The following is a 12,713-nucleotide window of genomic DNA, read 5'->3' as shown; positions in this document are numbered from 1 at the left end:
CCAAGTTCAATTCCCAGCACCCACATGGCAGCTCACACCTGTTTGTAACTCCAGTTTCAGGGACCCAACACCTTCACAAAGACACACATGCAGACAAAACACAAATGTACATGAAATAAAAATAAATAAATTATAAGAAATTAATAATGTTTGGGATAATTCTGATTCTTGGCACCGTGGTTGTTTTTTCTATAAGCCTAACAGTGCTCTAAAAAAATAAAATCTATTAATTAAGAAAAATCCAGGGGTTAGAAAGATGGTTCGGCAATCAAGAGCACTTACTACTTTTCTAGAGAACTGGGTTAAATTCTCGGCACCCACATGGGGGCTCACAACCCTCTGTAAATCCAGTTCCAGGAGGTTCGATGCCTTCTGGCTCCCTGCAGGCACTGGGCACACAAGTGGCACACAGACATGCATGCAGGCAAAATATTCATACATATAAAAAAATAAGTCAGGTGGTGGGTGGCGCACTCCTTTAATCCCAGTACTCAGGAGGCAGAGGCAGGTGGATCTCTGTAAGTTCAAAGCCAGCCTGGTGGTCTACAAACCAAGTTCCAGGACTGTTTCACAGAGAAGCCCTATCTCGAAAAACCAAAAATAAATAAATCAGTACCATGTTGAGACTAAACTGGGAAGTGCTGTGGTTTCAACACATCTTCCCAAATTCATGCGTTAAAAGCTTAATCTTGAGGAAGAGGTAAGTAGGCCTTGAGGATCAGACACTCTACAGGGCCCTGCTGCCTCTGCTGTGCCCTGACTTCCCCTTCGCTGCTTTTCCCTGGGGCTCTGGAGCCAGTTCTGACAGAAGCACAAGCTGCGAGCAGAGCCCAGGGAAAGCAAGACAGTGAACACCAGGTCTTTTGCTTACCAATCAGGTCCGCCTGTTCCTCTTCCCTGCAGGCTGTCTCCTGCAGTCCATGAAGGAATCTGCTGCTCACTTGGATGATGTCATCAATGTTCGAGAACAGGACGTCCAGATCTCCAGGTGGCAGCTGGAAGTAACGAAATCGCTGTGGGCGAAGACTGGGTGGGGAACAGTCCTGAGCACTTGCATAATCTGGGGTCCTACTGTTCTTGGGAAGACTGACTGCCCAATGCAATGCTTGGAAAGATTTGGGAATCTTGTAAGTTAGGCCTCCTCGTTAGTCTACAATAAAAGGAGACATCATGTCCAGCTCAGAAGGAAAGCTGATGGTGCCGGGAATGGAGTGGGGGAGGGAGGGTTGCAGGTAGGCAGAGGTTAGTGTTGTGATTTGAATGTGGAATGTTCCCGGCTGATGAGTTTAAACACTTATTCCCCAGCTGGGGGCATTCTTTGGAAAGGTTATATTACCTTCAGAGGGTTTACCTTACCGGAAGAAATAGGTTATTGGAGGTGGACTTGAAGGTTTTATGGCCTGGTTCCTGCTCCTTTTTTGCCTATCCAATAGCTCATTTAATTCTGCACTTTCTGTTCTTTAAGAGGACGCAGATTCCTAGCACCCACATGGTGGCTCCCAACTGTCTATAACTCTGGCTCCTGGGGATCCCACATCCTTTCTGGCTTCCTCAGGCACCAGGCACACACAGAGAATACACAAACATAGCAAACACTCATACACATAAAAATAAATCCTAAGGGGGCTGACAGATGGCTCAGAGGTTAAGAGCATTGCCTGCTCTTCCAAAGGTCCTGAGTTCAATTCCCAGCAACCACATGGTGGCTCACTACCATCTGTAATGGGGTCTGGTGCCCTCTTCTGGCCTGCAGGCATACAGACAGACTATTGTATACATAATAAATAAAATAAATAAATAAATCCTAAAAAATCCTATAAAATTGAATTACAAAAGAATACAATGATATTTTTATACCATTTTAAGTAATTTTACTATTTTATGTTGGCTAGGCTCACAGCTATCCTCAAATAACCAATAGGCTACAAGTTGAACACATCTGAGTCATTCAAGGTCTTGCTGAAGGTTGCGTGGCCAATAAAGCCCTGGGCTTATATCCAGGCTTGTCAGGCTCCTGCCCACCACGGGTCCTTTTCCAACAAGCCAGCCCAGGAGTAAGGAGCGATCTTAGAGGCAGCCCGCACCTGCTCCTAGAAAGATACGTGGTCGGGTCTGCATCAGTACCTGGTGCAGATGGCTCCTGATGTCAGAGGCACAGAGCCGGAGCGTGTGCAAGTAGGAGACCTCTGTGTCAATGAGCTCTCTGATGGCCAGCTTCTGATGGAGCAGTGACCGGTCCTCCGAGCTCCTGTCCCCCGGCTCAGGACTCTCTGACCTGGAGGAGAGCTCATCTTCTCCAACGTCAGCCATGTCCACTGGTTCTGGGAAAAAAAACAAAGCAAAACATCCACTTGTAAGGTAGGTCTCCTCATGACGTCGCCTGGAAAATGCTGTCCGTCTCTTGAAGACTCTGGGCATGGTGGCAGGCGGATCTCTTGAGTTTGAGGCCGTCCTGATCTTCATAGTGTGTTCTAGGACAACCAGAACTACACAGAGAGACCCTGTGCTAGGATAAAAGGGCATGCGCCACCATGCCCAGCTTTGCGAGGTGATTTCCAAAAGTTCTAGGACCATCTTTCTGAACCTCTCTCCAGTGCTGCCACCCGTTCACATTTGTCCAGGGTGTGCTTCCGGGTTAAAGTTCTTGAAGCAAGCTGTGATCCTGGTTCATTCTCTGATGCCCACAGCATTCATAGCTCCCTCCTGCTCAACCTCATTCTCCCCTCCAGCTGGGGGGGGGGGGGGGCTTGTCTCTATACCCCTGTGCTTCAGCACCTGCTGTGCCCCTCCCAGCCTCTAGTGGCCAGGATTCCTCCTTTCTAAGCACATTCCCGATCCTCTCTGGTTAGCCTCTGAAACTCCTAGATTTTAAAACTATATAGATAGGGCAGTCATATAAACAAAAAGACCTAAAAAATCTTTCTACTACCAAACGCTTAGAGGTGCCAAAACGGATGTAACTTCAACTGCAGGGCTGGGCTTACAAAAACATGAGCAAAATCTCCAGGGAACAGAATCAGAGCAGGGGTGAGAGGGAGCTGGTGCCATTGTGGCCCACAGTGGAGGGGGACAAGGAAATGATCAGAAGGCAATCTCAGCCAGCCGGGAACTTACCAGAAAACAAGGTCCTTCCGTGAAATGATGAGTGGGGGGGGGGGGGGGGGGAACATCCACCCACCAAAGAAATAAGTCAAGAATGAGAAAGATGATGAATATTGATAGACATGCTGGAGGGGTGTCAGAGGAATCCTCAGGGAAGGGGAAGGGACACTAGAATTGACAGCTGGCTCCAGGCAAATGGAAAAGAGTCGGGGCTAGAGAAGGGTCGAAAATATCTTGAGAACAGAGTTACTAAAGTAGTATGGAATATGGTCTTTAAATTGGGGGGCATTTACACAGACAATCCATAGAAAACTAAGAAACCAATAAGACCAAAAAAATTTATAGCAATTTTTGTTCTATTTTATTTACAAATTATTTTCTTCTCTCTTCTTACAGGTCCTCTGCGTACACATTATGGCTCCCAGTTTAATGTTTTCATGGAACTCCTGAGTGTGTGAACGAGCTCTCTCTCCCTTCTGCTTTCTTGTTTTATCCTATTCCAATGTATTGGTAGAGTTTTTTCTTATTATTATATTTTATTTTATTGCAGTATATTTTATTACTATTCCTTAGAAGCTTGTTTGTTTTCTAAAGAGAGGCAGGAAGGGGGTGGATCCGGATGGGAGGGGAAGTGGAGAGGAACTAGGAGGGGATGGAGGGGAAATTGTAATCAAGATACATTATGTGAGAGAAAATAAAATCAATTTTCAATAAAAGGGGGAAATATTGATACTCCCAAACAGGCATATGACTTGTTGGCTCCTGTTTTGTCTTCTTGGTCCTAAAAGTGACTGTGTGAGAGGGGACTATGACGGCTCAGAGTCCAGGCCTGGAGCCAAGAAAACCTAATTTCAAATTGTTTTTTGTTTACTGTTTTGTGTTTAGACTTTTTGAGTCACGGTCTCATGTGGCCCAAACTGACTTGACTTCTCACATAGCCACTCCTCTTGATCCTTCTGTTTCCACCTCCCAAGCATCAGAGTCACAAGGCCATGTTCCACCATGCCCAGCAACTGGTTGGAAATTTTGATTCTGTGATCAATTTGCTGCCTTTCCCAGCATGCTTATCTAACCATCCTTATGGGGTTCTTAGAATATTTCATTTGCGGTTGTCTAACACGGTGCCTGGAACACAATAAGATCTCACTGGTTATTTGCTATTTTTTATTAAGCTAGAAAGCTAGCTAGTTATTATCATTGGCCAGGAGGATGAAAAGTTACGTATGGATACTTGCTGGCTGATCTAGGTCCAACCAATCAAACTCAGTAAATGGATTCAGAACTGCTAATCATGACTAAAATAATTATCATCATCGTCATCATCAGTGATGATGATGAGAACTATGGGTTATAACCTGAAATTGCAGCTATTGTCCCAAAAATAGAACTGAGAGACTGACAGAGACTGAGTGCTGAGGCTGCAACTCAACCCAGTCATAATGGAGACTGATTCTTTGGGGGTTTTATTTTCACAAGAGCTAATATATTTTTCTTCTCTCCCTCCACTTTGGCTTACAGCACTCGGGATTGGATTTCTGCCACATGATTAAAACAAATGATTTTTTTAGCCCTTGGAAGGAAATAGGTCACTGGGAGTCAGCACAGACTAATAAAAGGGTTTTAAAAACAAAACCCACAGAAGACAGGCCATACCAGACTGCCCTCATTCCCTTCCTGACAGTCAGCAGCATCAGTAGATCAAAGGAATGCTGTAGGCTATGTAGTCCAGCAAGCCGGCCCAGGGAGGTCTTGTGATTCTCTCAGGACATCCTTAAAAAGAAGAAACAAAAGATGTGATTGTGGAAGCTGGGGGAATATGCACTGAAAGGCAGTCATGCACACTAAAAAGCTGATAAAGCTTGCCAAACAAGCTGTACCCCCGGTGCAATAATGGCATGGCTGTTAGAATGAGTAACCAACTGATTTTTGATTGCATTTGAGGTCTGCCCAGGAGGAACTAACGCCTGGCACTGTAATCCTGTCAAAGGCCATATGCCCTAGTGGGGAACCTACTACTTTGGGTTTATTGAATAGACAAGTTGTCAAACTGCCTTCTAAATATTTATTACCATACCTTAGTGTTGTTCTCAACCTTAGCAAGAGAGGCTTCCTTTTACAGTGGGCCAAAGTTAAAGCCTGCTGAGGACAAGCAACTGTTGAGTCCCACATTTTGCAGAGATCAGGGAGCGTGGCAGAAAAAGGGATGGAAAGAGTGTAAGAGCTGGAGGTGGGGGGGGGAGCGGGGTGTGTGTGCTGCGAAAGGTGTCTTCCAGACATGACGTGTCCCAGTGACACTCACAAATTCACAGCTGGGGTTACCTGCCCAAGAGCAAGACAGTCGACACTGCAGCATGGGTTGGGGAGGGGATCATGAAGCCCCACCCTTAGCTAAAGGATTGTGGCCTGGGGAGGGGTGTTTTATTTCCAGGGGTATGGCTACATATCTATGCACACACAGGCAGAACTAACTGAACTCCGTGGAGTATTAAAAACGGGGAGACATGAGGTAGGAAAGGGGTCTGGGGTCTAGAGAGAGTGGAATGGGGAGTTAGGTGTGTATATGATCAAAATACATTGTATGCACATATGAGATTGTGAAATCAATTTTTTAACTCTTAAAGAAAAAACTGCTAAAAAAAAAAAAACAACAAAACTTATTTTTGTGCTATTTACCAACATCCACTAATCTCTACAGTGTTTCCTATCTCAGAGACCATCTGAGTTCAAATTCCACCTTCCTCCTGGAGGAGCAAGGCGGGCTCCTGACAGAATGCCTGGCAGCAGCAGACCATGATCTTTAAAACGTGACGACTAGGACTCACCTTTGAGAAATATCTGTAGTAGAGGCTGGAGGGATAGATGAGTGGTTAAGAGCACTGGCTGTTCTTCCAAGGCACTGGTTTCAACTCCCAGCACCCACAGGGCATCTCACAACTGTCTGTAACTCTAATCCCAGGAGATAAATGTCCCCTCTCCTCAGGCACAAAGCACACATGGGGTGTACAGGCACACATACAGCAAAAACACTCATACGAGTAAAAATAAAATTTAAAAATAGACATATCTTTAATAAAATCTTAAGGGAGGAATGAGGTTTGAGCTGTATACTCAGGGGTAGGTTTTATGCTTAGCCTGTACAAGGCCCTGAGTTGGATGCCCAGCACACACACACAGAGACATGCACAAAACAAACATTAATACATGTGAATGTGGACATGCACAATGATAAATATTTAAAAAAAAAACTAGACCAGTGTTCTTGACTCTGATGCCCTTTCTGAAGAATCATGCCTGTCCTCAATAATAAATTAACTTATTTGTTTTATTATACAGTAAGTCATTCAACAAAATACAAACTTCGCCAGGTCAGAGGATCGTGTCTTATTTTTTCACTAGCATGTTCTTACTGTCTACTCTAGAGTTAGCACATAATACGTGCTCTGATAATAAACTGAATGAATGATACAGATGAACGCAAAGAACCGTGACTCCGTTGCTAGGGATACTGCTGCCTGCAGAGTTAGGCTAATATGACCTTATGCAAATCTTTGGTTCTTCTTGGAAAACACTGAAGAATCCGAGGTCAGAAAAGGAATAGCAATTCCCCTTGAATTGTATACAAAGGGAACCAGACGTTATGTATTCTCTATGGTTGTCTCTCTCTCTCAGAAAACTTACGTTGTGATCTGACCAAGCAGCAGCACGTAGTATTACCTCACCGCCCTTCACAGGTACATAATATTCTGCTATGGACATACATACGTTGCTGTGGATATACATGTTACGGGTATATGCTTGTCTGTACAATATGACAATATGATCACCAACATACTGGATGAACAACTGGTTGTTTCCTGGTACCTAATTTTTTCCTCTGTTACTACAGAGCTGGACTTGGTAGTGGAAGGTTTGGGTCACATGGTAGGGTTCCTTAACTTACACGGAAATGTCCAGCGCTTTGTAAAATGGTCTTCCGGTTGACATCCCCGCTAGCAGTGTGAGCTCATCTACTCTGCTTCCTGGTCACCACTGGCACGGTCACAGTCTTTCTCACTTCTCTGAGGTTGATAACCGTGAGTACCCGCTCAAGCACTTAACTGCCACCCATATATTTTCTTGAACAACATCTTTAAATTTAAATTATATATTAAATTTATAAAATTATAAAATAAAACGAAAATAATTTAAAGTTGTGCTATTTAAATTACAAGTGAGGCTATTGCTCATCATAGAAGTAAACACCACAGAGGGGTGTAAACAAGAGGGCACAGCCCTCCACGCTAACCACCTAACCACCGCTTGCAGCACACAGGTAACCACAGAGAATGAGAATCTTCAGAAACACACATGTATTAGGCACAGAACTTCCCCTAAAAGGTTTTGAGTCAGTGGCCTGGGCTGAAGCATTTTAGCATATGTCCAGGAGTTTTTTGATGCAAATATTCTACAGATCATTTCTTGAGAAATTCTGTTCTGCTGGGAATGTAGTAAGTGGGCCTTAGGGAGGAATAGGGGGACACACCGCCATCATCAGACAAGGAGGAGCCTTTTGCTGAAGCAGGAAGCCTTTTGCTATAGATTGTCCTCTATGGAGGACCTAAAGCTGAAGTCTAAAGGTCTAATTTTAAAAAGAAAATTCAAAATGTTAGAAACAACTGTGGGCTGGAGCAATTGTTCAGCTATTTAGAGAGCACTGATCGCTCTTCCAGAGGACCTGGATTCAATCACCAGCACCCATGTGTCAGTTCAAAACTGGCTTTAAAGCCAGTTCCAGGGAATCTGGTGCTCTTTTCTGGCTTTGTGTGGTACACAGACATACTTGCAGGCCATATACACAAAATAATAAAAATTAAAAAAAAAAAAAACAACTGTAAAACAAAACCATAGTACAAGTACCAAAATAATCATATCGAAGAAAAAGGACCCCTGTGAGTTAAGAAAACAGGGATGTGAAGGTGGGAAAGAGCAAAGACATCACATGCATAGAGTGCATGCGCGTGCACGCATACACGCGCACGCGCGCGCGCGCGCGCGCGCGCACACACACACACACAAATTTCCTTCTCGTTGTAAATGCATGGGCAGACAGGTGGTATGTGTCTTAACCCAAATTAAACAGCAACAGCTATTTGCCCTTCTCTGGCTCTCCTTGGAAGGCTGAAAGGTAGAGAAAGGAGGCCATGCGGTATTTTTTATTTTTAAAGAACAGGTCTTTTTATAGACCTGTGGATCTGCCCAGACGGTGACTTCACAATCCGAGGTCCACAGATTCAAAGTTCTCCAGCCCATCAATAAACAAATGCCAGGCTGTGGCGCGGCAAGCTTGATAAATGCCATGCTGCTTTGGGGACAGCACTCGGACACACCCCCCTCCTCCGTAGTTAAATAAAAAGCCATTGATTTGAGCTGGAGCAGAATCAACTGAGGCACTGTTTACCACAGTAATCCGCTGAGCCAACGGAGCTGCAAGCCAGCTGTTGGTGAATCCTGTGCCCCGGCAGAAATTCAATGAGCCCGTGTGTCTGAACAAGAATGGCGCTGCCAGGTCCCAGTTCATGTCCTCTTTCCCTCACTTAAAAACACACCATAAGTTTCTGGCCCCATTTGAAAGAGGAGAGCAATGCTTAAGAACCATCCTTGTTAGAACATCCGGTGGTTTCCATTTGCAGTTTTGACTTTGGGTCATATAGTGAACTGAGGGGCTGGAGAGAGGGCTCAATGATTAAGAATGCTTGCCGCTCTTCCAGAGGACCCGAGTTCAATTCCCCTTGGCAAAGTCATGCAGCTCCTGACCACCTGTAGCCATGGGGATAGGAGGCATCTGATCTGAGAGAGTACCTGCACTCAACATGCTCATACCCACACACAGGCACACGCATGCATATAGTTAAAATAAATACAAGTATTTAAAAAATAGTGAATGGAGCCGGGCGGTAGTGGTGCATGCCTCTAATCTCAGCAGAGGCAGGCAGATATCTGAGTTCGAGGCCAGCCTGATCTACAGAGTGAGTTCCAGGACAGCCTCCAAAGCTACAGAGAAATCTTGTCTCATAAAAATCAATCAATCAACAAATAAATAGTGGAGTACAACACTGTACCTTTATTTAAGGTCCTCTCGCCAAGGTGCGTACTGGGTTTTGCTAGTCACTATATCGTTGATTTTATTCCACTTTCATGGGTACATTTTTGTCTTTGGGGTGGTACATGTGAGTGGGGGCCCGAGGTCCTGGCAGGATATCTTCCTTGGTCTTTCTACACCCTATTGATTGGCAATCTCCCACTGAACCTGAAGCTCACCTATTTGGTTAGGGTGGCTGGCCAGCAAGTCTCAGGGAACTCTTTATCTCTGCCTGCCTCCACCCTTGGGCTGAGTTACAGACTCCCCCAGAAGAGTGGGGCTTCTTCTTCTGAAACATGGGAGTTCAGAAGTGTGTGTAGGGGATCCGACATCAAGCCTTCATGCTTGCCGGGCTTTACCTGTTGCGCGATCTCCCCAACTCATGTACACACGTTTTAAAGTTTTCATCTTATTTTACTTTGTAAACAGTCCAGTTCTTTCCAGGTCGTCCCTAACTGGCACAGCCGTGTTTGACTGGATTATCAGCATCAGCCCTTCTGTTGAGCACGAACTGCGTGCCAAGCAACCAGGCTTTCCACTCAAAACAACGTGGAGGGCAAGGCACTGGGCCTGGAAAAAGGTGAACTGGTCTTCCCAGTTCACATGGGAGTTCAGAAGGTTGCCTACTCTGGCACCGGCTCCCTCTCTGCTATGGAACGAACTGTTCGCAGAAGTTCTGCCCCGAATGTTCAGTGGACAGTTATTCCTCGGGACCACTGACCTCCAGAGGGCCAAGAGTCCGCACCTGCGCCAAAGGGGCGCTTTTCCACCTCAAATTGGCCAGCACTCAGAAGCCTCAGTTCGCTTCCTGGACCCAGTTCTGACAGCACTTCTCTACCGGGCCAATACTCCCTTCAGTCCATCTCGGATTTCTGATCTTTTCGTCCCCGGCCTTGCCGATCTACTCAAAAGTATAGTTTTCAGCCTGGATTCCTTACCGTTGTTTGAATCTTTCCTTTGTCTTAATGAATGGCTTCTTATGAAAAGCCGCCTCACATCCGACACAGGCAACGAGATTTTTTTTTTTTTAAAGAATAAGTAAATACAGAACAGTAATTTGCTCTAGCCCAGCTTACCTTCCTGGACCTGTTTCTCACTCAGAAAGGGGCGCGGTGGAGCCACCTGGATCGGGTGGATAGAGCTCTTAAGAGGCTGGAGACCCAGCACTTTGGGACCTGGGATCCAGCCGCACCCCGCCTCTCTGCCCCCCACCTCGCGCTCCTCATCTGTCCGGCAGCTGTTTCCCCGCAGCCCTCCTGGCGGCATCCTGTCGCCGGGCTGGACTCACCGCGCACGCGCCCTCCGGTGTCACTCGCACCCGCTGGGCTCGGGCAGCAGGGCTCTGGGAGGCTCCGCTGCCTGCCGTGCACGCGCAGAGCGCGCCCCCCGCCTTTGTCAGTTGCCACTCTGGGGCCAGGTTGTTTGCCGCGCGCTCCCTGAGTCACCCAGCGGCTGAGGGCGTTCCCAGGCCTCGCCTCCGCGGGTTGAGGGCGGGGCAGCGCTCCACCTGCCAACTCACCTGCCCGACTGCTCAAACCCCCACTCCTACCGCACTGGGGTGACGAGTCTGCTCGTGGGCCCTCCTCCTGGGAAAGGGTCTCTGTGCTGGTACCCGAATCACTGAGCTGGAGGGCCGTGTCTTAGTTTGTTTTCTATTGCTGTTTTTTAACACCATGACCAAAAGCAATTTGGGGAGAGGACTTCAGTATCATGATCACAGTACACAAAGGCAGGAACTCAAGCAGGGCAGGAAGTTGGTAGCGGGAACTGAAGCAAAGACCATAGAGGAATGTTGTTGGCTTGCCTTCTCCAGGGGCTTCAAGTGTGTCACCACCCACAGGGCTGGGACCTCCCACAGCCATCGTTAATCAAGAAAATAACCCCAAAGACTTACCTATAGGTCAATCTCAACGGAGGCTCCCTCTTCCCAGATAACCTTAGCTGGTGTCAAGTTGACCAAAACCTAACCTTAGCTGGGACTTGTGAATTCCATCTGTGGAGCACACAAAGCTGCCAGTGGTTTCTTCTTGTCCATGCTCATATTTTATTTCATATTACAGTGAACGAGGGTCCCTTCTGGGCACCGAAAACTCTGAGGTTAATTCTACAGATAGGGTCCCCAGTAGCCATAGCCTCCTGTGCTAGACATCCAACTCATAGTTGGAAGTGCAAATTACTGTGAAATTGACAAAACATTTTTTTTATACAGATAACCTAAGCTTGTGTGTGTGGACGGCTCTAATCTAGTATTATTTATCCAAAGACAGCATCTCACTAGGTAGCCATGACCTGGAACTCACTATGTAGACCAGCCTGGTCCCCCGACTCACAGAAACCTGCCTGCCTCTCCCAAGTGCTGGGATTAAAGGCATGCACACTACACCTGGCCTGGGTTTTTGTTTTTTAAATGATTTCTCGAACATTTACAAAGACATAAACATCAATTCCCCCCCTCGTACAAAGATAAAACCCAAAGATAAAAAGGACTCTCCTGTACCTCTTTCTCCAAGAGCAATCAATCTTTAAACTTTACCCACTGAAATAATACATTTGTCTCATTTAAAATTCAAAAGCATATTCTCAAGATTGTTTCTCATTGATCTTTGGATCTCTTCAGTAGCTGGCATACTGCCATAGATACAGTTCGTGCTGAACTAGTGTTTGTTGAGTGGGTGGATAAGAGTACAAACTAAGAACTGTGGAAGTCAGAGAGAGATGCGATTTGAATTGGGACAACACATATTTTGAGAATCAAAGGACAGTTACCCTCTCTGCTGTTGTTTCTCCTTTTTCCTGAGGCACACAAGACTGAAACGGAACCCAGACAGAACTCCCAAACCAGATGCAAAACTAATCATGGATTTATTTAGAGATACTATACACTGCAAGATCATACTCTTTGGGGTTAAGTATATCTAGAAATGATGGAATAGCTAGGCTGCTGTGGTCTTCAGTAGTAGCAAAAACTGGTACTGGTTAAACAGAAGCAGAAATGGAATACATTTAAAAAACTCCTTGGGGAGCTCAATGAATCGCTACAAAAGTCTAAAGAGAAGGCTTGAGTGACTCAGCAGTTAAGAGTGCATGCGACTCTTCCAGTTCCCAGCGCCCACATTGGCAGCTTATAACCATCTAGAACTCGAGCTCCAGGTAGATCTGCTGTCCTCTTCTGGCATCCACGTGCTACTGAATACAGGGTCAGAGGCATACAGGTAGGTGAGTGTGCACACATATATTCTTGTGCATGCACGCGCACACACATACACACACAGGGTTTTAAAATAATAATGCATCTTAAACAAAGGAAAGGGTAAAGAATCAAGTTAGAAACACAAGCAGGCCATGAAAGCAGGCTAGATCAGTGGTTCTCAACCTGGGGGCCATGACCCCATTTGGGGATCCTATATGAGATATCCTGTATATCAGATATTTACCTTATGAGTCATTACAGTAGCAAAATTAGTTATGAATTAGCAATGAAACGATTTTATGG

At 45.8% G+C, this 12,713-nt stretch overlaps 1 protein-coding gene across 4 annotated transcripts in view; it reads right to left on the bottom strand.

Moving 5' to 3' along the window:
• Positions 1-10,650, bottom strand: part of Arhgef37 (Rho guanine nucleotide exchange factor 37) — a 35,401-nt gene extending 24,751 nt beyond the window's left edge. The window contains exons 1-4 of one of the 4 annotated variants that reach the window (XM_050158036.1): positions 10,509-10,650; positions 4,756-4,872; positions 2,125-2,321; positions 872-995 (exon numbers count right to left, since the gene is read on the bottom strand). In XM_050158036.1, coding sequence (XP_050013993.1) covers positions 872-995; positions 2,125-2,310 — 310 coding nt within the window. In that variant the 5' untranslated portion in view covers positions 2,311-2,321; positions 4,756-4,872; positions 10,509-10,650. Of the gene's footprint in view, positions 1-871; positions 996-2,124; positions 2,322-4,755; positions 4,873-10,296; positions 10,480-10,508 lie in introns of those variants that run through there. The other 3 variants (XM_050158037.1, XM_050158038.1, XM_050158039.1) reach the window with 3 other exon arrangements.
• Between the last annotated feature and the right edge of the window lie 2,063 nt (positions 10,651-12,713).

The sequence above is a fragment of the Alexandromys fortis genome, unplaced genomic scaffold, assembly GCF_014885135.2.
Source record: "Alexandromys fortis isolate MF-2015 unplaced genomic scaffold, M_Fortis_MF-2015_v1.1 scaffold_94, whole genome shotgun sequence".
NCBI classification, from domain to species: domain Eukaryota; kingdom Metazoa; phylum Chordata; class Mammalia; order Rodentia; family Cricetidae; genus Alexandromys; species Alexandromys fortis.
The sequence above is the reverse complement of the archived record's forward strand: the minus strand, read 5'-3'. Positions and strand labels throughout refer to the sequence as shown.